The sequence below is a fragment of the Rana temporaria genome, chromosome 5 (genome assembly GCF_905171775.1).
Source record: "Rana temporaria chromosome 5, aRanTem1.1, whole genome shotgun sequence".
Classification (NCBI taxonomy): Eukaryota; Metazoa; Chordata; class Amphibia; order Anura; family Ranidae; genus Rana; species Rana temporaria.
The window spans coordinates 139,615,284-139,641,066 of NC_053493.1; the positions used below are offsets into that span (position 1 = coordinate 139,615,284).

The 25,783-nt window shown below is 43.4% G+C and overlaps 1 protein-coding gene across 4 annotated transcripts; it reads left to right on the forward strand.

The window, feature by feature from the left end:
* The first annotated feature begins 5,029 nt into the window (after positions 1-5,029).
* Positions 5,030-23,728, forward strand: LOC120940368. Of its 4 annotated transcripts, none has more exons than XM_040353174.1 (6): positions 5,030-5,129; positions 8,546-8,704; positions 11,075-12,940; positions 13,271-13,402; positions 22,649-22,762; positions 23,362-23,728. In XM_040353174.1, exons 2-6 carry the CDS (start codon positions 8,554-8,556, stop codon positions 23,397-23,399), a joined length of 2,301 nt encoding a protein of 766 aa, XP_040209108.1. In that variant the 5' UTR covers positions 5,030-5,129; positions 8,546-8,553; the 3' UTR covers positions 23,400-23,728. The 4 variants fall into 4 exon arrangements, with proteins under 4 accessions (XP_040209108.1, XP_040209106.1, XP_040209107.1 ...); XM_040353172.1 differs by lacking the exon at positions 5,030-5,129 and adding an exon at positions 5,145-5,202; XM_040353173.1 differs by lacking the exon at positions 5,030-5,129 and adding an exon at positions 5,145-5,202 and having other exon boundaries at positions 13,271-13,393.
* The last annotated feature ends 2,055 nt before the right edge of the window (positions 23,729-25,783 follow it).

A 25,783-nucleotide genomic window follows, 5' to 3' on the forward strand; every position in this document is an offset into this window, starting at 1 on the left:
GGTAACAATATGTACAGATTAAATAGACTCCCCAATAAATTTTGGTGTGTGTGGGATGTTGTGGCTAAAGGGGAACCCCAGGCCGGCCTACGATGCTTCTAGTACACACCAAGTAAAATTATCTCAATGCCCGTGGTGTGTCCCCTTTAAGAGCAACCGCTTTAATGTCCTGGAGGCAAAGCTTTGCTATTTATTATCTTCACCGACAATATTTGGATGTGGTATTCTATGAAAAGCATTAAAGGTTCCTGGGCAAAGCCCCCTCACCAAATCCTGTACACAGTGTGACAGGAAGTCAGGTAAATCTGTGGGTGTTGTCACTGATGGGACATACATTTCTGCCTTGTTTAGACGATACACAGATGGTTATCGGGCGAGAGGCTAAGGGCCGTTGAAAAACTTCAACTGTTCAGAATGAGACAATTAGGGCCTCTATAAGTAGTCCAAAGGATTACCACTAATTTGCTGCATCATTCCTAAGGCTTTGTGAGTAGGAGAGCAGCGTACTGAAAGTCTCCTGAGGAGGTGAGGAGACCATTGATTTTTCTGTGTGATAAAAAATCAAAAGACTATTGTTTGCGCTGTATGACCAGCACTGTCTGCCCAGCGCTAGGCTGAGTCAGACTCCATAGATAGGTTCCTGTGTGGAAGGTAGATGCCCAGTGTGGCTAGGGTTTATTTTATGTTTGATTTTGTTTATGCTGTTTGGATGCTTGCAATTGTTTTCCAGCAAAAATAAACCAAAAACTTTGTTTTCAACCGTCTTCGACTGCCAGTCTGTATAAATTCAGTGTGTGGTGAACCCATCCAAGGGGTCACACACCCCGCTACCGAGCTAACCCCTCACAACAGTCAACGGTCCTCCCCTGAGTGATCGATCGATCTTAGATGCAGGTGTGTCGCAGTGGCATTCAGTTCTTGAGCTGTTGCAGGGTGTCCTTCTTTAGCATGGACAGTCTGTTCCTCTGGGCTGGAGCTGCATGAACAATCTGTTCCTCTGGGCTGGAGTTGCAGGCAGGGCCATCTTAATAGCATCATGGGCCCCTGGGCATAGTAGTGCTCTGGAGCCCCTACAATGGAGACAGTGCAGGTAAACAGACATCAATTAGGTAGGCACCTTTTGGGTGGAGCTCCGCATTAACTACATGAACAATCATTCTGTACAGCAAAGAAACGGTGGGAAAATACTACATACATAAAGTAACAAAGCTGTCCTGTGCATATAATATATCTGCTAGATTGATGCCTCCCCAGCACTATGACCCCTCTACACCCCAGATATCACCCATCACTCTCAGTGTCATCATGGGGGCCCCCAATTTCGGGGGAATGAGTGGGCTCAAGGACCAGCTGCTTTGGGGAAAGTGCAGGGGTCCCCCATGCAGCTGGGGCCCCTGGGCAGTGCCCAGGTGTGCCCTTTCATTAAGACAGCCCTGGTTGCAGGCTGTGTGCCCCTTGGTAAGCCGTGATTCCACACACACACATAGGGGCAGATCCACAAAGAAATTACGCCGGCGTATCTATTGATACGCCAGGGTAATTTCAAAATTCCTGCATCGTATCTTTGTTTTGAATCCTTAAAACAAGATACGATGGCATCTCGGCTAGATCCGACATGCGTACGTCTTCGTACGCCGTCGGACCTTAGATGCAATTTTCGGCGGCCGCTAGGTGGCGTTTCCGTCGAAATCCGCGTTGAGTATGCAAGTTAGCTATTTACGCCGATCCACGAACGTACGTCGGTCCGGCGCATTTTTTTCCATCGTTTGCGTTCGGCTTTTTCCGGCGTATAGTTAAAGTTGCTATATGGTGGCGTACTCAATGTATGGCCGTCCTTCCTGCGTACAATTTAGAATTTTTGCGTTGTTTGCGTAAGTCGTTCGCGAATAGGAATTTGCGTAGAATTACGTCACCGTCGTAAGCATTGGCTGGTTCCGGTTTCATTTCGAGCATTCGCACTGGGATACCCCCAGGGACGGCGCGGATTCGTTGTAGATTCAAACTAAAAAAGATAAGTTACAGCGGTGTAGCGTATCTTAGATACGCTACGCTACGCCCGGCGCAGATGTATGTGAATCTGCCCCATAGAGTGCAGGAGATGCTCTCCTGATGGGGTGCAGGCAAAAAGAGGCTCTGGTCTAGTTCCTCTGGATTTTTATCTCCTCCCCCACAGTCCTTTGCTGCTCTCTGATGATTGGCTCAGGCTCTTCCAATAGGGAGTTTACCGACAATTTCCAATAGGGAGTTTACAAACAAGCAGTTCTGAGTGTCTGTGTGAAGAGAGAAAGGAGGGGGGGTAAAAAAGCCCACACTGCTGCAGCAGACAGCTGTCCCCTAATAGTTAAGATCAGTCTGGAGAAGTATCTGATACACAATCATTTACTGTATTCCAAGTGGTGCAAAAATGTATCTTTTGCCCATAACTTTTTATGTTCTCATATAATGAAACCTGACAGACTGATATTTGCAGGCGCTCCATTTTTCTCCTGTTTTCTTTATTCAAATACAGATAACTGTAGGTCAGATTCAAGTGTAAGTAGTAAACTCCCCCGTATGGTTAGAACTGGAACTGCTTCAGAATAAAAGATGCACCCTAATATGCTGCAGTATTAAAGTGACACAAATAGCTGGATTCAGGTAGGGCAGCTTAATTTTGACCCGGCGTAGCGTATCGTATTTACGCTACGCCACCGTAAGTCAGAGAGGCAAGTGCTGTATTCACAAAGCACTTGCCTCCTAAGTTACGGCGGCGTAGCGTAAATGGGCCAGCCTAAGCGCGCCTAATTCAAGGAACAGGGGGCGTGTTTTATGTAAATGATTCGTGACCTGATGTGATTGCCGTTTTTAACGAACGGCGCATGCGCCGTCCGTGGACATATCCCAGTGTGCATTGCTCCAAAGTACGCCGCAAGGACGTATTGGTTTCGACGTGAACGTAAATTACGTCCAGCCCCATTCACGGATGACTTACGCAAACGACGTAAAATTTTCAAAATTCGACGCGGGAACGACGTCCATACTTAACATGTAAAAATCTTTACGTACACGAAGTAAAAAAATGCGCTGGGCGCACGTACGTTTCTGAATCGGCGTATCTAGCTCATTCGCATATTCTACGCCGAAATCAACGGAAGCGCCATGTAGCGGCCAGCGTAAATATGCACCCTAAGATACGACGGCGTAAGAGCCTAATTTAAGCGTATCTGGTTTCCAGAATACGCTTAAATTTACGACGGCTTAGATTCAGAGTTACGACAGCGTATCTACTGATACGCCGCCGTAACTCTCTATGAATCTAGCTATAAGCCCAGGTTCACACTGCTGCGGGATTGAAATTCTATTTCTGCATGTCAGTCCCATGATTTCAGAGACATTTGTGCGGTTTCCTGCACAGATGTCTATTGAAATTGCACTTGAAATTGCCAAAAGTAGTACAGAAACTACTTTTGGGAATCAGTGTGGTCCCGCAAAGTCGGCATTGTATCGATTCAGACAGTTCCATTGCGGGCAATAGCCACTGATTTGGCATGCCATTTGACATGTCAAATCACATGCCAAATTGCATCAGTGTGAACCAGGGCTAAATGGACATTTTTTATAAAATAAAATAAATGCCATATGTTTAAATATAGGTAGAATAATTAATGGAGGAAATATTTGAGTTTAGTGTCACTTTATGGTAAAAGGTTGACTACATAGCAATCTATCAAGCCCATGATAAAAAGGTTGACTACATAGCAATCTATCAAGCTCATGTTTATAGAGCAGCTGAGTTATGAATAGTGGAACAAATTCATCTAGAGCAAAAAAGCTGTTGTCCATAGCAGCTACGGCTTAAATTTTTTTCACATTTAGGCTTGGTTCACACTAGAACCAAATCGCACAGGAACGCTGTGCATCCCCGTTCTCTGGTTCGGGGACGAATCTTTGCCTGAATTCAGCCTTAAAAACGGATCAAAGACGCACCGTTTCTGTGCAGTGCTACGCGAATTGGATGCGCAGAACCCTGTGAATCCAGCCTGAGTCTACGTTTCCACTAGTGCGACTTGTCATGCGACCTTGGACACATAAAGTCACATGACAAGTGACAGCCCATTGATTTCAATGGCACCCAATCCAATCTATGCGACTTTAAAAATCAGCGACTTTGAAAAGGTGCCTGCACTACTTTGATGCAACTGTTGATGCGACTTTGATCCAGAGTGTAAAGTTGGAAAGCTGCACTCAAAGTTGAAATGTAGACTTAGGCCCCATACACACGAGAGGATTTATCCGCGGATACGGTCCAGCGGACCGTATCCGCGGATAAATCCTCTCGAGGATTTGCGCGGATTTCAATGCGATGGAGTGTACTCACCATCGAATCGAAATCCGCGCCGAAATCCTCTGGCGATGACGTGTCGCGCCGTCGCCGCGATTATGACGCGGCGACATGCGCGACGCTGTCATATAAGGAATTCCATGCATGCGTCGAATCATTACGACGCATGCGGGGGATCCCTTCGGACGGATGGATCCGGTGAGTCTGTACAGACCAGCGGATCCATCCGTTGGGATGGATTCCAGCGGATAGATTTGATAGCATGTCATCAAATATTTATCCGCTGGAAATCCATCCCAGGGGATAAATATCCGCGGAAACAGATCCGCTGGAGTGTACACACCATAGGATCTATCCGCTGAAACCCATTTGCTGGGATTTTTCAGCGGATGGATTCTATCGTGTGTATGGGGCCTCACTCTGATTTGTTGCAACAACTCCATTCCATTTTCTTTAATCCAGTTTCTTAAATCAGCTTCTCACTGTTTTTTTTTTGTATATTTAATACATGATTGCACTTATTTGACAGTTCTATCATGCAATAGCAAGTTTTTTTACTTGATCTTTTGAAACATTGAAAATCAATCACTCTACAGTATTTTTACTAGCACTGAAAAATGCCTTTTTACATTAAAAAGAAATCCCAGATCCACTATTATCAACCATTTTTTATGTATACCAGCCCCATGCACAGTCCATTATCATGTGTTAACTAATTGGCATCCAGGAAGAGCCGGCTAATTTATAAAACCTCTAACAGGTGCTGAAGGAGTAGTGGAAAGTTAGTTGTGCTTTGGGATGTAATTAGGTAAGTGCAGGAAATGGTTGTAGATTTCAGCATAGTCCTAGTAAAAAGTGCATGGTTCTATCTGCTATTGTAGGTGTGGTTATGCAGTAGGCATTTTGTAATTATTGAAAATATTAGCAGCTTTTGAGTGATTGGATATATAGCTTGATAATTTGTTTTTATCTTTGTTTTTCATAATCCCTTGTGTGTGTGTGTTCTGAAAAGGGTAGTCGTGTATACTTTTGCTTGTGTTTATTTTTTTTAGAGCACTATAACTAAAAGGATCAATTCTTACTGTATTTACTGCAGAATGGATATGTTGCATCAATTCAATAATAAAAGGGTTGGTGCCTCTTTTTACATTGGCACACCAATGCTGATCATTAGACAGAGCAACTTCAGCCTAGGTTCACATTGGAGCGATTTGTCACAAGCCTTGGTAAAGGCACTGATTTTTGTGGTGCCGCACCAATTTGCAAAAGTAGTTTCTGCACTACTTTTTGCTGATTTTTCAGATGCGATTTCAATAAACATCTGTGCATGAAGCCACACAGATGTCTATCAAGTAGCAGCTGAAATTGTGCTGACCTTGCTACTTTGAAATTGCACTACTTCAAGTGAAGTAGTGCGATTTCAAAGTAGCATCAATGTGAACCAGGGCTCAATCTCAGAAATGGGTTTCAATAGGAACAAGTTCTAAGACCGAACTACAATTTATACAAGTATCTCAACTGCTCTACTAACTTACCGTGTGTGTCTCACAGCATGATTTATCACTGGTCCTGGGGGGACACCACTGAAATCTGGGGAGCAAAGCACCCCCCCCCCCTAGATCCAGCACTACCCAATGCTTCTGTGACCCATTGTGGGGTTCTACAGTTGTTTAAATATATTAGATTGGAGGTCTATCTGCATAATTGTTTTGTCCTCAAATGATTGAGCAATAGTCTGGTATTGCTGTTCATGGGACATGCATAGTCACTAACTTAATGTTTTTACATGTTTTAGTAACTGCAATTAATGCAAGTCCTCTGAGGACCAGTTCACACTATAGAAATGCAGTGTGTGTGTGTGTGTGTGTGTGTGTGTGTGTGTGTGTGTGTGTGTGTGTGTGTCTCTGTCATGATTTATCACTGGTCCTGGGGGGACACCACTGAAATCTGGGGGGCAAAGCACCCCCCCTAGATCCAGCACTACCCAATGCTTCTGTGACCCATTGTGGGGTTCTACAGTTGTTTAAATATATTAGATTGGAGGTCTATCTGCATAATTGTTTTGTCCTCAAATGATTGAGCAATAGTCTGGTATTGCTGTTCATGGGACATGCATAGTCACTAACTTGTTAATGTTTTTACATGTTTTAGTAACTGCAATTAATGCAAGTCCTCTGAGGACCAGTTCACACTATAGAAATGCAGTGTGTGTATATATATATATATATATATATATATATATATATATATATATATATATATATATATATATATATATATATATATATATATATATATATATAAAATTATGCAGGGAGGAGCAACCTTCGGATCTGTGAAGGTGCATATAATGCGTTTTTATTTAGAATGTCAAAGGTTAAGAACTCATGTCAGGTTTTTAATGGTTGACTTGTTCAGTTATGAAAAATTTTCCTCTTGCTTCCTGTGGTCACCGAAGCTAAGTTGACTGGTAGTTGCTACAACATGCACCCACACAGCAATGAAAAATGTATTGGATTACAGATTTGTAGTCACTGTATGTAAAACCCCCTTCTGTAACAGTTTGGCACTTGCAGAAGCTATGTGGCACCATCCAAACTGATTCATCAACCAGAGCTGCTCCCACTATCAAGGGAATAAAGGGGTACTATCAACATTAAAAAATGGTCTGGGCTCTGAGGATTGGGAGGACAGATGGGACTTCCTATTCAAAATCCTTGTCCCCTTAAGACTGCCTCATGCAATACAACATTTTTCATAGGGCATACATCACCCCTTATAGGCTACATATAATGAAAACCACCCTGTCCTTGGAGTGTTGGTGCTGTGCCCAGGCCCCGGGTGACTTCATACATATTTTTTGGTCCTGCCCTATAATCAATGTGTACTGGAATCAAATAACTTGTGCAATACAGGACATAGTGGGTATTGATATAACCCCCCCCCCCCCCCCAACCCTACAGATATGTTTATTGGGATTGGTGGAAGAATTGGTCCCTAGGGTAGCAGAGAGAACTCTGCTCGGACTTCTCTTCTACGCCAGGAAAATTATTACACTTCGTTTGGGGGGGAAAAAACAGGCCCCGCCTTCCCTCCCTCTATGGAAGCCACACGTCAATGTATTATCTCTATAAAGACACTTATCTTCACAGGGGTTGCCCTAACAAAATGGTAGTGTGGGCCAAATGGTTAGCTGGATTAAAACGTTTATTAGATAAGTGTGTAATCCCCTCCTGATGGGGCTGTATCTGGTTCCCTCCTGATGTTTATCTTAATTTGCAGGTCATGATATTGCTGTTCCTCCTTTTTGAGTGCAAGCCAACTTGGTTATGCCTTGCCACGGCTCATATGTAGTAATTGGCAATGCATTGCACTGTACCATCTAAGTTGACCCCTGCGTGGGTCCTTTATTGAAGTTGTGGCTGGCTCTTATTAAAGCAGAGTTCCACCGACATATTGCATATATTTATTTTTCAAAAGCCATCTGCTGCTATCATGTAATGCTGCATGCACTATTCTCAATCGCGCCACTATAATATTTTATTTGTAAAACTAACCTTAGATTTGGATGTGTTCGGTTCCGTCTTGCTAATGGGCATGCGAAGCCCACTAGGATATTCTTCTGGGATATGGTGCTGCTGAATAACCAGCATGCACCGCCCTTTCTCGTGCATGCGCAGTAAGCTAATTTAGCAGTGCAGGAAACTTCTCAGGTTGCCATCACAAAGTGCCCACCCTGCTTTGATGGCAACCATAAGCCTATCAAATTCTGGGATTCTAGCCCTCGGCGCTGCCCAGTGACTCCTGGGAAATGATGATGCTTTTTCCTGATTAATGTAAAGTTAATTTTGTGGGTGGAACTCTGCTTTAAGTAGCATCTTGTCTGTATAAGTTGTATGTTTTTATATGCAAATTAAGATTTAAAAAGGAGGGGGGGTGGGGCTTGCTCCCAGAGCAACTGACAGTCCAAAAGTCTAGTGGCACCAATGTAATGATGCTTATAGTATGGTGATTATTGGGGAAACCCCAATGCCTTCCTCCAGTCCTGATTTTGACTTGTAGAAGTTGTGGTTTACGTTATTTTTGGTCCCGTTTATGTAGGGGCACTTTTGCAGGCAAGGTTTTTCATGTTCTAAGTAATGGTGTGAAAAGTGTGTTTGTTTGTTTTTGTTTTTTTCTTTCTTGTAGTGTTTAAACAGTGACTTTCAACTGTTCTTTTGGCAGTTTCAAAAATGAACAGTTCAGCACCACCTCCTGAAAGTGGGCAGTATGCCACATCGCAGCAAAGGCCCTTCTTTTATGCACAACCAACGGCACAACTACCTTTCCCAAACCCTTGGTACCTTGCCCAACTTTACAATCCATACTGCATCTCTGGACCAGGTAAATGTGCACTTGATAAAAATTGCTTTCCATATACACTGAAATGTTTAGGAAAGCCAGAGCCCTTCAATACAGCTTTTACCAAAAATTGTGTTAAAAAAAACAAAAAAAAAAAACAGGGTTTGCCAGCTTACTTGAGAGAGAATGCATGCCCCCGGCCAGTAACTACCAAACGATTACACTAAAATTATTATAAGCAGACACACAACACTAAATACCCACTGAATCCTAAAATATAACTGTACTGAGTAAATGAAGGTTTTGGAGCTCATTGACATGGGTGTTGTGGCCTGTACAGTATAAATTGGTGTGGGGCCACTCACTCATACTTGTCAAAATAAGACCTGTGTTTGTACAGCTGCTGCTTCCCCTTAGAGCAGTGGTTCTCGACTCCTGTCCTCAGGACCTATAACAGGCCAGGTTTTAAGAGTATCCCTTGGAGATGCAGGCTAGAATACTGCAACCACTGAGCAGCGGGGGGGGGGGGGGGGGCAGAACAGCAAGGAGATGGGTGACTAGAGTGGTGGAAAGAGGGTGCAAATACTAGAACTGGTTCCCCTGCATTGAGGCTGGAGAGTAGTTGGCAGCACTGCAGGGGAGCCACAAGATATGTCTGTACATTTACTGTCTTTGGCAGGTCCCCCCCCCTCCCCTTTGAACGGAAGAGGGCGTGCTGTATTGTATATCTGTGTGTGGGTTTGTTTTTTGTTTTGAGGGACACAGGTATTGAAACAGTTGGTTATACTGCTACCTACAAGAGGTTGGAATACTGTCCAACAAAAGATGGCCAGCCCCCCACTAATCAACCATCATTGTCCTAGGAGTCTTGATGATTTTTTATTTTCCTCCACTGAACAAAATTGTTATACTGTATGCTTTGGCTTTTAAATAAATCTTGATTGCCGTCAAGATTCATAAGCCAACTTTTTTTTTTTTCTCTGCTGCTTGAGCTAGTCAGCAGCACCTTTAGAAGCTCACATGGACCCTTTTCAACACTGAGGCACAAACTCAGAATGGGACTTTGATTTAATGGGCTCTGCCTTGTGGCGTTTTCAGGCCTTTGTTTGCTGTCAGATATCTGCATTACTCTCTTCAGTTCCAGAGTCATGACATCGTCTCTGGAATGAACCTAATGCAAGTTTTTTTTTTTTTTTTCTCTATTACCATTGGAGAAGCTGGTTTTGAGCCACGTTCACATGACAAAATTTGACAGACTGTTTTCTAACTTTTTTTTTTTTTTTTTTTTTTTTTACTTTGATGTTTTTTTTTTCATTGTAGATGCTCCAGGAATCCATATTTTTAACTTCATTGCCAAGGTAGACCCTCTGGAGCAAATATTGGGATGCTTTAACTGTGGCAGCCTATTTGTTGGTGGGGCCTCGATCAAGATGCCCACTTGGCAGGGACTATACACGCAGGCCCTAGCAAAGCAGAAGGGTTTAAAATGGTTCAGGATTGTAACAGTCGCAATGGTTGAAAGTTTGGCACATAATCGAATGACGCTTTCAGCATGTTTCTCAGTGTAATTTAATGTAAAGTTACTGTAGGACAGCCCCCGTTGGCGGGGTGGTGATATCTGAAATGGTCACACAGATCCGGCTCACCAGGGGGGAATTCCTTAGAAGGTCCCCTGTACTATCCCTACTAAACGGGAACCTTTCCCTGCACAAAATGTCCCTAACCAGTGGGTCTCTAGTCCTGACCAGCCACTCTTATTATCATTTGGGCATGCTTTAATTAAAATCCACTACTTAAAGGCTCCCCTTATTAAGGTGGCCGCCTGAAATCTCTCATTGGATGCCTACATTCTCAGATGTCTAAATTGGCAGTGCTATATAAGTACCTGTAATAAATTTAAATATTTTTATCAGGTCTTCCCCTTTTTTACTCATGGCACTCACTGTTTGCGTGCCCGTTTCTACATCTAGCCTTGATTCAGGCATGGGTTCTGTTTATAAAGCTCTCTGTACCTGTTAAGCCTCCTTCATGGCCATTCCACCCACCCCTCAGTTGGACTGCTTCTGGGTGTCCTGTTTCAGAATTTGCTTTCCTGTGTCCCTTAATGAACTAAAATTTGATACCATAAAAACTTCCAATGGTACAGGCCCTGCCTCTGTGCTACTGGGTTATGTATTTACTTTCACACAACTAAGGCATGGAAGCTGGGGACAAGGTTATACAGAGGGCTGTCTTAACACTTTTGTATGGCAGTGTCTCATCTTCCGGTAGGTGATAGTATAATACAACTGTTTAAAAATTCCTGTGTCCCTTAATTGAAGAAAAATCGTATCTTTTTATTTTTGAAAATATTACTACTGGTTCATACTTTTTAAAACCATATATGAAATTTTTTTTTTTTTTTCTTTACAGGTTACCGGGGGGGTAATCCATATATGCCCTATTATTCGGTCCCACTTCATGAGTATCCTGGATTTTATGTCCCTCAACAGCAAATGAACTTGCGAATGAACCGAAGACCTTATTTTAATCCTCATCCACCAGCCCCCATGTTTTACCATGCCACACGATTTAGGCACTACGCCAGTCCAGGGAGAAGAACTGAAACAAAAGAAACACAGACAGATCCAAGGCAGCCTGAATATATACCCAAAAAGCACCCAGGTACAGAAAGGGAAGACTGTGATAAAGGAAATGCAGTTTCCCATTCATCTGGCATCAGCACAGAGAATGGACACCTCCCGGAGACTGCTGAAACGACAATGTCTCCAGTGACGGCAATGCCAGAAAGAGACTTTGTCAAAAATGCCTGCAATTCAGCACAGTATCGAAATATGCCTCCAGGAAGCTTTGCATATGAGAAAGAGGAGGTAAGAATAGAGTATGGAAGTGGTTCTCCTGCTGCCATACAGATGTGGAAGTCTTATAAAGAAACTATACCAATATATGATGTGGCAGTAGTTAAAGAGATACCAGAAAATGTAGTGCAGCGTGATCTATTTTGTGAGGGTGTATTGTATGGCCCCCACACTGAAGAAAATATTGCAGTGCAGAGCATATCCTTCACAAACACAGAGGAGCGCAAGCAGTTGCCACCTCCTAAACTCTGCCTTGATGAAGTGCATGAAACCGAAACCCAGACTTTTGTGCAAGATGGTGAACCAAGGCCAGAATCGGCTAAGCAAGATAAACAAAACTCAAGACCAAAAATTCCACTAGAGGGAGAATCTCAGTCTATTCTTGCTGAACATGTTGATGCTGCATGTACTGTTTATGATGTCCACCAAGCAATTCACGATTCAGAGGAAACTGATACATCTGAAGAAGCAAGTGAAGAGCTTCTAGTTGGACTGGATACATGTCCAGAAAACGTGACTCAAAGCGAGTCTGTATGTAATGGAGAAATAAAGGTGGCAAATGCAAGTGTATGGGTAGAGGACTCTGTTCAAAAGTTTATTCCCTCGCCATCCTGGGTGGCCTGGATTGAAAATCAAGAAACAAATTATGACTATGATGTGTATATGTCTCAGAGAAGGCAAAAGCGCCCCAGTATATTGAGCATTACATCAGATGAGCTTTCATCTAGAGATGAGGGCTCGTCCATGGATAATGGTTCAGTTTCTTATTTTGTGCCAGATTATATGCTTCGAAAAGGCTTGTACGCTTTCCGACGAAGTGCAGAGAGCTCAGAAAAGGAGAAAATTCAAAGTGGTGGCTCTCTGAAAGAGGATGACGTTCCAGTGAAGCATGCCAGCAGCCGGTATGAAAAAGGCTGCGGCCCTTCTATTGGCCAAAACGTTAAAGGTGTTTCTAGCAGGAGCCGAAAAATTGGAGTACCCATTAGAGACTTAAACAAGAGAAAACTCTACTCTGTAAAAAAGAAACCAAGAAAGAGTCAATCTTTGTCTGAACCTGAAGATTCGGAAGAATATTGGGTACTGGAGGAAGAAAACTTGCACAAATTTGAGAAAGATGAGACAGATGAAGAATATTATTTTGAGGAAGATCGACCAAATGAGCAGCTGGACTTTTGTAAAACCAACTTCTTTAAGCAGATTGCTCAGCAAAGGATTTTGTGGAAACCACCAAAAGGAGCCTTTCCGGCCCATCTTGTTGGGTGGCCTGTCAGAGAAAAGCTTAAAGTAAAGAAAAAGAGTTTAACTGAAACTCTTGAGCAGGCACATAAACTTAAAGCATGTGACTATGCAAAGTATGAGAAGCCTGAGAGAGGATACAAAGAGGTGACCGACCTGAAGAAACCTCAGCATAAAACAGGTGGTAAGTTTAGTTGTTTTGAGTGTCAATACCATAAATATGAAGAAGATTCTTCTAACAGTCTGTGGAATGGACCAGTCAGAATGCTCTTCAAAAACACATTTTACAGGAATTGCTAGTGAATTTGAGTGCCACTTCAATTTTTCTTTCCCATAGCAAGGGGCTATTTGAATGTTTTATAACTGAATATTTGCAAAGTACGTTGTCTTGGATATAGAAAGTAATGCCAAATGAAACTTCTGTCAGTTTGTTCAGTAACTTTTTTTTTTTTTTTTTTGTGGTGATAAACCGCAGTAACCAGTATGCCGTAACCTTTTATCTGCTTCAATTTAGGAAAATCCCAAAAGAAAACCTCTGGGGCAACTGTTGAAGAGTACTGGGTTGGAAGAGGTGCTAAGCCCAAATTCACAGAACCTGCATATTATCTGCAAGATACAACCAAAAGCCAAGAGCAAGGTAGTGTATGTGGGTGTTTTTTGTTTAATTTGATACAGTTTTGAGGAAATCATGTTCATGTACACAAACGAGAGGGCGAAACTGCAGTTTACAAACTCATTTTTTTTTCTCCTGTAATCTTTAAGATCGGGGGGGGGGGGGGGACCACTATAGTATACATTGCCAAAGTTGTAAGGATTTGCAAAGACCAGTGCTACCAGCCTATAAAAAGGTGTCAGAGGGTAAAGTGTCATAACCGGGGGGCTCAATTGAGCCAGAGGCAACCCAGAAGGCGGGCACACAACACTGTATCCTGGCCTAGGGCAGCGCTTTGCAGGGGGGCAGCACAGAGTCCCTGCCAGCTTGCACTACACTGCAGGCAGCCGGCATTCTACAACTGTGGGGAGGGGGGCTCCGCTTCTCATTTTGACTGTCCCTTCATCCTGGACCACAAACCTTCCTGGCTGTGCTGTTTTCGGCTGCACCATTGGCATGGTTATATCTTCTTAGTCCTCTCTATAATTTTTTTTTTTTTTTTTTTTTTTTTTTTTCATTTTTGGATAGAGAAGGATTATAGCCCCTGTCAGTTTTTCTTACCACCCCTGCCCCATTGCCAAACAGGAGGTGAGAGGAAATCTATGGAAATTGAGGGAATCCATTGCCCCCTGCTCTAGGCCCTCAGAACTAGTGTCCCCACTTGAAAATGTCAGGGCGGGTCTTAAATGGCAAGGGGTGTGGCCTTGACAGGAAGGGGCAGATCATATTTAAATGGGGGAGGGGGGTTGCACTAGTTTGGTCAGGCCCAGAGTAGCACAAAAAACTAAATGCACTCCCTAGCCATATAAAAGTCCTGACAGGTAGGTCCAAGAGCTAACCCAAGCAATCAAGGGCCATATACTAAAATGGCTATAAAATGGGCCCCAATGGCTTCATCATTGGGGGGGCCTCAAAAACCTCCAACAGGTTGCCGTACCGGGGGCTGGCCATTAACCCATACTTGTAAAAGAGGGGGGCTCCTGCGCTATCAGTGACTTAAGCTAGGGGGCACTGCTGCAAGCACTGGGTAATCTATCCTCGCCATAAAAAAATTAGAATAAATAATGACTGCGCTGTATAACAAAACAAACAAAGACCGTGTGACTAATAGCCCACTGAAACTATAGGTAAATATGTGAACTACACACTACTAGAGGCAATGAAAGCATTTTATTACACAAGAAGTAATTACATCAACAGACATCAAAGCAAAATGAAAAAAAAAAAAAAAATATATATATATCTCACTCACACGCGTGATATCACTCAAACGTGATAAAAAGATGTCTATGTGATTGAACGATCTGGTAGCGTGCAAAAAAGTCTCTAGGAAGTGATCTTAAAACCAGACGTGAGTTGAGAGGAGGGATAGCTTTGGTGCAAACACCTCTTGTGGCCCCTAAATGCTCGCCTCATGGCTGTAGCATGGACAGCCAAAACGCCTCAGGTGTATCTTGGGTAGTACAAGAGACTTTATTGTAGCTGGAGGGCTCAGCACCAGGTTTACATATAAAAGAAACAGCAAAGGTGTATATATGGCGTAATACTGTGAGGACACTCCTGAAGATGATAAATCACATAACCATGCACTCTTGAGGACATGAATCGTGGGCCTGTCTCCAACGAGCGCCGGTTTCGTAAGTAATCCTGTGTGTCTCTTCCTCCTGGCTTCCCAATGTTATGAGATATATCACTCGGAGGATAATAATAAAGAAAGAGGAGGTACATCGCATAATCCTGCGATAGGAACATATTTAAATATTGGTAAAACATAATAAAAACACTCACATTTAAAGCGGTTCTCCACCCTAAAGTGGAGTCCCACTGATCGGAACCCTCCCCCCCTCCGCTGTCACATTTGACACCTTTCAGGGGGGTGCAGATACCTGTCTAAAGACAGGTATTTGCACCCACTTCCGGCCCGGCATTCACAGGCAAGAGACGGGCATTCCGTCACATCCCGTCGCCCCCCCCCCCCCCCCCCCCCCCCGTGGTGTGCTGGGAACACTCTGCTCCCAGCACACAGCGGGAGCCAATCGGCGGGCGCAGCGCGACTCACGCATGCGCCGTAGGGAACCGGGCAGTGAAGCCGCAGCGCTTCACTTCCTGGTTCCCTCAGCGTGGATGGCGGGGGGAGCAGCAGAGAGACGAGCGATCGCTCATCCTCTGCTGCGATCAGCGCTGGATTCCAGGACAGGTAAGTGTCCTAATATTAAAAGTCAGCAGCTGCAGTATTTGTAGCTGCTGGCTTTTAATATTTTCCCATGGCACATCCGCTTTAATGCAGTTCTGCGGTACAAAACATCTACGAGCAGCGAGCTCGTCTTTCTGCTGTCGGAGCATTAGACTGTGCATATTCTGACGGCAGAAAGACGAGCTCACTGCTCGTAGATGTTTTGTACCGCAGAACTGCATTAAATGTGAGTGTTTTTATTATGTTTTACCATTTAAATACGTTCCTATCGTGGGATTATGCGATGTACCTCGTTCTCTTTCTTTATTATTATCCTCTGAGTGATATATCTCATAACATTGGGACGCCAGGAGGAAGAGTCACACAGGATTACTTACGAAATCGGCGTTCGTTGGAGACAGGCCCCACTATTCATGTCCTCTGAGTGAGTGCATGGTTATGTGATTTATTATCTTCAGGAGTGTCCTCACAGTATTGTGCCATATATCCCTTTGCTGTTTCTTTTTATATGTAAACCTCTTGCTGAGCCCTCCAGCTACAATAAAGTCTCTTGTACTACCTAAGATACACCTGAGGTGTTTTGGCTGTCCGTGCTACAGCCGTGAGGTGAGCATTTAGGGGCCACGAGGTGTTTGCACCAAAGCTATCCCTCCTCTCAACACTCGCGTCTGGTTTTGGGATCACTTTCTAGAGACTTTTTTGCACTCTACCAGTTCGTTCAATCACATAGACTGTATCATCTTTTTATCACGTTTGAGTGATCTCGCTTGTATTATATATATATATATTGTTTGCTATTTTGTTCATTTTGCTTTGATGTCTGTTGAAGTAATTACTTATTGTGTAATAAAATGCTTTCATTGCCTCTAGTGTGTAGTTCACATATTTACCTATAGTTTCAGTGGGCTATTAGTCACACTGTCTTTGTTTGTTTAGTTATACAGCACAGTCACTATTTATGAACCCATACTTGATGAGGACCTTGTTTACTTAGAAGAACATTAGGTCAGAATGTCAGTTTAGTGTAATAAGAGTAAAACATGAAGAGACAAAAGAACAAAAGTCAGGAGCACAGGACTAAAAGGATACTCATTTGTAATAAAACATAACCTTAATCGCCCACACCAGTTGTCATGTCTGAAAGGAAACAAAAACGATATTAAACCGAAAATTAAGGGTCCAGGTTCAATTAATGGCCGCATAGTAGGTACTTTCAACAAGGGCTCTGCTAGCTCCAACAAGGTGACGTCGAGACTGGATGAGGCTTGCGCAGGGTCAGAAGTGCATTCCCCCCCCCCCCCCCCCCCCCACCCCAAGCTGCTCAAATACTAGAAAAGCGATTGTGTCTGTCCATGCATGTTGCCACCCACTCCTCGGCTTTAATAATCTTTAATTTTACAAAAACTCCTCCTTGGTAGGCACGGCTTCTTGTTTCCAAAGAAAGGTGTAAGTCTCCTAGCTGTATTCAGGTGTTATGAGGCACTTTTCTTATAACGGTTAAGCAGGAACACGGCGTAGGAAAAGAGTCAGTGGAAACAGTGGAAAGAAGATGCGTGACAAAGCTGTAGGTACACGGTACCAGTGCATTAGCAGCTTTATAGCATGTGTCTTGAGTCTTGGATTCTATGGAACTAGAATGTGCGAGGTTTGTATAGATGTGCAAGTGGTTCAGCTGGGAACTCCAACTCAAGGTCGCGCTCCCAGTCCCAAATGAAGGCAGGTTTTGTAAGGCTGGATTCACACCTATGCAGTTTTAGTGCTTTTTGCATTTTGCAGATTTGCACTGCAGTTCATTTAACATGGTTTCCTATGGAACACGTTCTGTAATGCAAATCTGCAAAATGCAAAAAGCACAAAAAATGCATCGGTGTGAATCCAGCCTTAAAGTGGGAACAGAACCCACAAGCTTGCAGAGTTCTGAAAACAGGTGGGGTACAGGCTCCTTTTTTATATAAACAGTCTCTTGAACAGTAATGATAGGCAGTGCCCTAATAGAACATCTATGGGCAGCAAAGAAATGGTGCTATTGCTTATAGTGCCACCAATCCATAGGGAAATGTCCATCTCCCTAGGGGAATCAGCCGGCCATCTTCTAAAAAATTTACCAGAGCTGGGGTTTCCATCTGCACACAGGGCCCAAAAAAAGGCTATGTGATCCCCAAGGGAGAACCATAAGAAGCCTAGTATTGGTGTCAACGGGGGTACAGAGGGAGCCAAAGAGAATAATGCAGTCCTGGACATGCAAAACATGAGTTGTCATTGATGACCCTCTACTCCCGAGGCAACCAATGGGATGCATACCACCAGACATTTTTCCAGGAAGACCCACAGTTTAAAATGAGCTTGAAAGCACCAATTTAAAATGTTAGAAAGATGACACTATATTAAGGCCATATGTAAGGGAGTCCCAAGCCCCCCACCCCCCTTACGTTGGAGTTTGGTGTGCATTTGGTGTGTAAAAAGTCGAGCATGAATTTTTTGTTGGCAATTACCCCTTCACAAAGACAGCCTTGTGGGTCTATACAGCTTTCCAATGGGTAGGATTTATGGACCACAATTGCCGTACCCAGGGAATTTGACACAAGATGCTAAAGAACCATTGATTATAGCGGTAAGTAGGCATCTTGGGAAGGGACTGCTGCCTGAAATGTTTCTTCAAGAACAGTACCTGAGCACCCGATCTTCAACTCGAAGCATAATTTGTTGTGTTTGAGTGGAGAGCAGAGACCCCTTACATTATGACAGTACCCTAAGTGAAGCCATACCAGAAGCCAAACCAGCAGACCCAGTGTGAGTAATTGTGGTGCTAAAGCGTCCTATAAAAAGAAACTGTAGCACAACCCGATAGAACAAACAGGTCTGGCACAATAGTCCATTATAGGGAAGGCCCAGGGCAGAATGCAATGAAAGACCCATGAGCAGTGGCATGTTGCCCCACAAGGGGCTGTCTCCTAACCAGGTAAGACCTATGTGTGGAAATGCAAAGACGTGGGCTCATGCGCTCTGCCTAAACTGGCTGTTAGAGCAGAAGGATGGGAGACCCCAATATGTAAAAGTGGTGGCTGCTGCTGAGTAACAGTAGAATGGGGGAGAGCTTTCATTGCGTAAAGTGGCAAGTTCTATCCCCTTTTTCTCTGCAACTTATCCATTGTGTTAAACCAAATTTGTCAGTTGACAGGGAACACAATCTTCCAAGTAGCGAGCTAGAGTACCAGAAGGAAAGGGCATGTGAGGAGCTCCATGCATCCTCCTTCTCCGGTTGTCGAAAGGCCAGAGGCTTGTTGCTTCTGGCCAAAGGATCTTCTCTTGTTTGCAGGGAGCCAAGGTTGCAGTAATGGTGGTACCAGAATCTCCTGAGGGCAGCACCAGTCTAGAAAGTTGACAGTCTCCAGCCCTAGAACTTGCAAGAAGCATAGGAGCTCATCCTTGGTGTGCAATATCACCAGCCGGTCATTTTTGCTAACCTGCAGGCTGAATGAAAATTCCCTTGGGTAGGTAAGGCCAGCAGCCAACCGAGGGCCCTGCACTGCATACGGGTGTGCCTAGGGAGATTGTTGATAAAAGAATAGATGAGCTCCATCAAAGAATGGCCTGTCGCATGTTTTCTGCATGATGCGTTCTTTGAGCATGTACTTGTGGAGCTTGCAAATGTCTAGGGTTTTCAGGATCATCAGGAGGCTGAAGTGTTCTGTGACTCCTTTCAATAAGAGCAGTGGCTGGAAGATCCAGAATTTTTCTAAATATACCCAGTATATTTACTGGTAATGATGTCCTTAGGAGTTGTGGCCTCAGGTAGGCCACGGATATTAATATTCCCCCTTCTGCTGTGGTTCTCAATCATCCAACTGACAGAGAAGGGCCTAAATTTTCTGATCTTGAGCTGAACACTGATCCTTTGGCATAGAGATGGCAGGCAAACCGTCATTAACGCTCCAGGATCTCAATCCTATTCCCTCAGCTGTATAGTGTCTGGTTTCAAGCCGCTCCATGTCATGTTTAAAGGCGCACTCTATTCGGCTAGTGAAGCACTCCCAATTCCCCCATGTGACTTTCAGTTGTGGTCATTTTGATTTGGCTCTGCATGAAAATCTTTCCTAAAGCATCGTAGTACCTGGTAGTGCAGCTAAAGCAAACCAACTATGGGTGGCAAGGCACGGTCTAAACATCTCTGGGATGAAGTTGTGGACAGGCAGGAGTCAGAAAATATACAAATTGTCTGCTTTTATCAATGCCTAGAAGCACAGTAAAGTTCTATTAAAGCGTTTTTGTTAACCACCCCCCAAAAATGCTATTCCTTTAAAGCTTGTTATAAAGCATTGCTTGTGCTGTCATTTTGGGCCCCCTGTATACCCTAAAAAAACCTGGCTGATCCTGCCTGGCTATACCTTCCCCCTCTGCAAACAGACAACAATGATCATGGCTGCTAATCCCCCCCCCCAACATCATGGTCCATCTGCATGATTCCATCATCCGCAGCCCTGCTATCTGTAGCTCCCCTGTACCTTTAATAACATATCCATATGCCTGTTTTAATGTAAAAAGTCCACCCATCTGTACCTTGTATGAGCGTGGCTCCAGGTGCTCAACTGATAGTCGGGTTTGTCTTTTCTCTCCCCCTCCTCACCTGACATCAGCGGGACGACTCTGCCCCGCCCATCGCAGCTGTGAGCCGAGGGAGAAGAGGAATCGGCTGTGGGCCTGGAGCAGAGCTTGTATCAGTACAGATCGGATTTAATATACCGTATTTATCGGCGTATAACATGCACAGGTGTATAACACGCACCCTAACTTTAAGAGGGAAGTTTCAGGAAAAAACTTTCCACGGCCCCCTGCGTATAACACGCAGACACAGTTTACCCTCTATTTTCAGGGTAAAAAAGTGAGTGTTATACGCCAATAAATACAGTATATAACAGACCACATGCACATGTTGCGGTACAGAGGGAATAAGATTTCATAGAAGGGGGTTAACAATCACTTAAAGTGAAAGGTATTTGGGACTACAGCAACTCTGAAGCAGTTGCAGGACTTTGACAGAGTGGGTCGTTGTGTGCATGTGACAACAATATTGCACATTTCTCCACAAATGTGACTTGTATGGGAGGGTTGCAAGAAATTCACACCAAGAAAGGCCACATGCAGTCAGGACTGAGCTTTGCCAAAGTGCACCTTAAAGATTCGGAGTCTACATGGGGGGGGGGGGGGGTTATGGTCAAATGAGACTAACATTTTTATTTGGCCTCCACACCAAACTGTCTGGCAGAAATCCAATACGGCTCACTATCCAAATGAACCATTCCTATAGTAAAGCATGGAGGTGGTAATATCCTGTTACTAGAACTTTTCATGAAAATGGATGGGGCAATATACTGTCCAATTCTTGAGGAAAATCTGCTGCCCTCTGCCAGAAAGTTGTCAATGGGAAGACTTCCTTTCCAACATGACAATGGCCCAAAGCACACAGCTAAAATTATCACACAGTAGTTAAAGGAGAAAAGGTGACCTTGCTTGCATGTCCTAGTCGGAGCCCAGACTTGAACCCCATTTGAAAATCTGTGGAATGACTTGGAGACTGCAGTCAACAAACCGTCACCATCAAATTTTACTGAACTTGAGCAGTTCTGCAAATATTTCAAAATCTAGATGTGCAACGTTAGTAGGCATATCCCAACAGACTAAAGGCTGTCATTTTAAAGCAAAAGGTGGTTCAACAAAATACTTGCACAAGGGGGGGGGGGGACACCCCCCAACTCAGTGACTGGTTGGTGGGGGGTGTACTGTTTTGATTAGTTCAGACTAGTAGTCTGCATTTTAGTCGACAAATGGCATTAATTTAGTCAACGAAAATATTTTCGGTGCTGAAATTAACACGTGTAAAATGTATACCGTATAAGCCGAGGGGTTTTTTTTTTTTTTTTTTTTTTTTTGCTGAAAATGCCCCCCTTGGCTTATACTCAAGTCCCTCTCCCCACTGTATCCATCTGCAGCCTTAAAATCTCCGGCACTGTGATATGCAGTCTAGTCCACGGCCACGCAGTGTAACTAAGCCCTGCCTTCTCCTTGTCTGTGGGCTAAACACTGCTGGGAAACTGAGTCGGTGTTCTGTCATGGCGGCTAGGCTTTGTTGCACTACATGGCCGCCGTCTAAACTGCATATCACCGCGCCAGAGATCATAAGGCTGCAGATGGACACGGCGCCAGTACATGAGGCACAGATCAGGTAAGGAGATTGGCACAGTGAGACTGAGGGGCACATTGAGGCTGGGCATTGTTGCCCCTCTTTTCCACTTACAGTAGCTGCTGCATTTCTCACCCTAGGCGTTGGTTACAACAGTATTATGTAGATTTGGGGGGGTGTAAAATATTAAATGAATACTTTTGAATGTAGCTAGTGGGTTTTTTCACTTTTCTACTGGGGGTGGGGGAAGGAGGAATGGCCCTTTAAACCCATCCATAAAGTTTAATTGATGGCACATGCTGGAAATGTGTCGCTCCTATTGGTTGTGCTCTCAACCAAACTGTCAAACCATCCAATGGCTGGTGTCATAACTTATCACATGTGCAGCATCATGACAGTTGTAGAGTGGATGGGGTCAAAGATGGCAGCTTTCTTGGCTGAAAACGTTGGGGGGGGGGGGGGGTGTATTTACACTTTAAGGCAAATCTCTGCAAAATAAGGATGAAATGGGTTTGCTTTATAAACCCCAGCAACACACACTTGCCTCTTTACCACTTTGTTTAGAGCAGAAAATGGCTGATGCATCTGTTAATAGGGATGAGCTCCGGCGTGTTTGCACACTCCATGTGCTGTTCCGATCTCTGCAGCCGAGCATCGGGAAAATGTCTCCCTGCCTGTGATTAGCTCAGCGCCGTGCCAACTTCCTGGCGGGCTCTGCACATGGAGTGTGCAAACACGCCGGAGCTCATCCTTACTGGTTATAGAGTACTGATGGTGTGGAGCATCACATGCCCCACACCATCTCCTGAATATCTGAATTGCATTTTATGTTCAATTTATTCCCCCTCACCTTCTGTCACCACTGTAGACAAGCCTCCAAAAAAGAAAGGAACGCGCAAGTCTTCTTCTAAAAGAAAACAAGCAAGAACTGATACAGAGGAGATAGAAACATGGGAAATCCCCAGATCCTTCTTGTATAGAGGTATGTAACAACTTTTATTTATTTTTTATTTATCCCCTCCCCCTGCTGTACAAAAGCTGCAGAGAGAAGTGGCAGATGTTAATTGGAGGCGAGTACACTGTGTTCTTGGCATAGCTAGAGAACTGACCATGGTGTACTCTCCTGCTTTTGTGTGGTCCGTTTGCTTTCCCATTTAAAAAAAAAAAGGGGGGGGGGGGGGCAGGCCACCAGGAATTTCACATAAAGGAAGCAATACAAAGTGGGGTATATTCTCATACAAGTACATGGTATGGCAGATGCATATCGGGAATATGAAGTATTGGGGTAGCCATCTTCAACACAACTGCAATGCAAACGGGTTTTCCCAAGCTTAATGTCTGGACATTCAAGTTTGCCATATGGACTATTTGTATATAGACATGGATCTAACTTTTTTTATTTTTTTTAGGTTCTTGTTGGCTGCAATGCACTCAGTATGGTCATTGCATTACATACTGTGGTAGACCTGCTTGTCCATGTATTGTTTAGGACTACAGTCACAAGAAGCCCCCAGGTATTAAGGGATTGCATGGTAATGGATTACTTACTGTTTGTTTTTGGTTTTTGTTTCTGTCTCCTAGGTCATGGCTTAAGGAAGGGTGGCACAAGGAAGAAGTAGCACATCTGCTGTATATTGTGTAATTAAAAAAAATGTTAATGTATATTTATTTCTTTGTGAGAGTGAGTGTTGCATGAAACAATGTTTTACTCCTGAGAGGGAGTCCTACCTACCCACAAATTCTTTTGTACCTTGTTATGCACCGGAGAGTGAAATTGATGGCAAATAGTCTGAAGGAATGGGCACATTTAAATTATTATAAAGGATTGTCAAATTTAAGAACTGAAAATGAAATATTGTCACGGAATTAAAATTGCACGCATAAAATGTAAAAAAACACAATTCACAAATTTAATAGCAAAATAAAGGTTAATAATAGACTTGTAAAAGTAATGGATTTGTTCTTGATCAGAAAATTACATGCTGGTGTTTAAACATGCTTGATGGGTGATTTGGTCTGGGTTTGATTCACAGGCTGTTTTTGTCTAATTGTGCTTGCAGTTCAGAAAATCCAAACTTTTCTGCTGATCTATTACACTATGAGGGGGGGGCCATGAATCTTAAAATAAAGTTCTGGCCGTTTGTAGAGCTAATAAGCTGTCAAACAAAAGGCATAGTGAGACGGGTACTGCAAACAAGGGAGCGTGAACCAGTGACAGCATTTTTCAAAGCGGGATTTTATATATTTTTACAGCTTTTGAGGTGAACATTTGAAAATAAAACTCTTCCAGGTTTGAAGCTGAGCTAGGAACACATTATTTTCTGTGCACTGTAAGGCCTCATGCACACTGGACGTTAAAATGACGTTCTAAAAACGCCAGTAACTTTGCAGTGAGTTTCAATAGCGTTTTTCCACGTTAGCGTTTTTTGGTTGAGGAGGATTTTTTTATTTTTCTTTTCTTTCAATGAATCGAAAATGTTAAATGCTGGGGAGTGACGTTTTTGAGCGTTTATAGATGTTTATCAGAGTTGGAGCGTTTTTACAGCTGAAAAACGTCTCAGAACGTGTGTGCTCAAACACCACTGCCCAAAACTAACAGCCTATGTGTGCATGGACACATAGGATAACATGATGGATAGTTTTACGACAGTAGAAAAAAACGTCTACTGCCAAAAACAGCTGCTGTCAAAACGTCCAGTGTGCCTGAGGCCTAAAAATTAACGCCCACTAAAATGTGTCCAGGCCTCAGCATTGTGTATAACTGACATTCACTTGCACCTGTACAGTGCATCTAGCTCTTAATGGTATAAGTTTAAAAAAAAAACAGAGCCGAGATCCTGATCTCAGATGTGCTAATTTTTTAAGCTGAGATGAGTAGAGAATGTGGTCTTCATTTCTCGTTGCAGGACACGCCCTTCCGTCATTCATTTTTACACAGATGACCAGTTTATGAAAGCGAGATCTAAAGCTCTCACTGGCCATCTCTGTAAATGTATCTCTGTCCCAGAATCTGCAGTTAAAAGCTGGATAATCTGGGTGAGGCGCTAATGTGATGTGAGTAAGGAGGCTTCTTTCTTACTAATATCAGCAATAGTAAGCTTAAAGATTCATATGCGCGCAACTGTAGTTATTTTATAAGTTTACACCCTGGCAGAATTTGATTTCTTGGCTATTTTCTCAGAGAATATGAATAACAAACATTTCTTTCACTCATGGCTAGTGTTTGGCTGAAGCCATTTTATTATAAATTAATAAATTTTTTTTACTCTTTAAATCATAATGGTAAAAAAACTACCCAAATGGCCCTGATCAAAATTTTACATTCCCTGGTGATTTTGGCCTGATAACATGCACACTAGTTGACACAAAGGGGTTTTAATGGCCGTTAAAAGTAACCATTCTCATCTGTTTGTGTGTGTGTGTGTGTGTGTGTTCAATGCGTTTCTGGACTCCTGACAGACCCTTGCATCTTTCATTGAGTGCTGCACTGACCTTTCTAGATTCTGAGTAATGGGGAAAGTAAAATAATTTGTCAAAGGATCTGTGGGAAAAGGTAGTTGAACTGTATAAAAACAGGAGAGAGATATACAAATATATCCAAGGAATCTAGAATGCCAATTGGCTATGTTTTAAACGCTAGTCAAGGAGTAGAAAATTAGGGATTCCGTTGAAACCAAACCATGGTCAGGTAGACCAACTAAAATTTCAGCCACAACTGCCAGGAAAATTGTTTGGGATGCAAAGGAAAAACCCACAAATAACTTCAGGTAAAATACAGGACAATCTGAAAATGTGGTGTGGCCATTTCAAGAGGCACTTGAAGAAAGATGGGCTGTATGGTTGAGTCGTCATAGGAAAATCATTACTAGGCAAAGGCCACAAATATGCCAAATGGCACAGACGAGCCTCAAACCTTCTGGCACAAAGGTATTTGGAGATGAGTCAAAAAGGCCTATGATGAAAGGTGTCTGTGTGGTAGGGATGTCCCGATACGATCGGTACC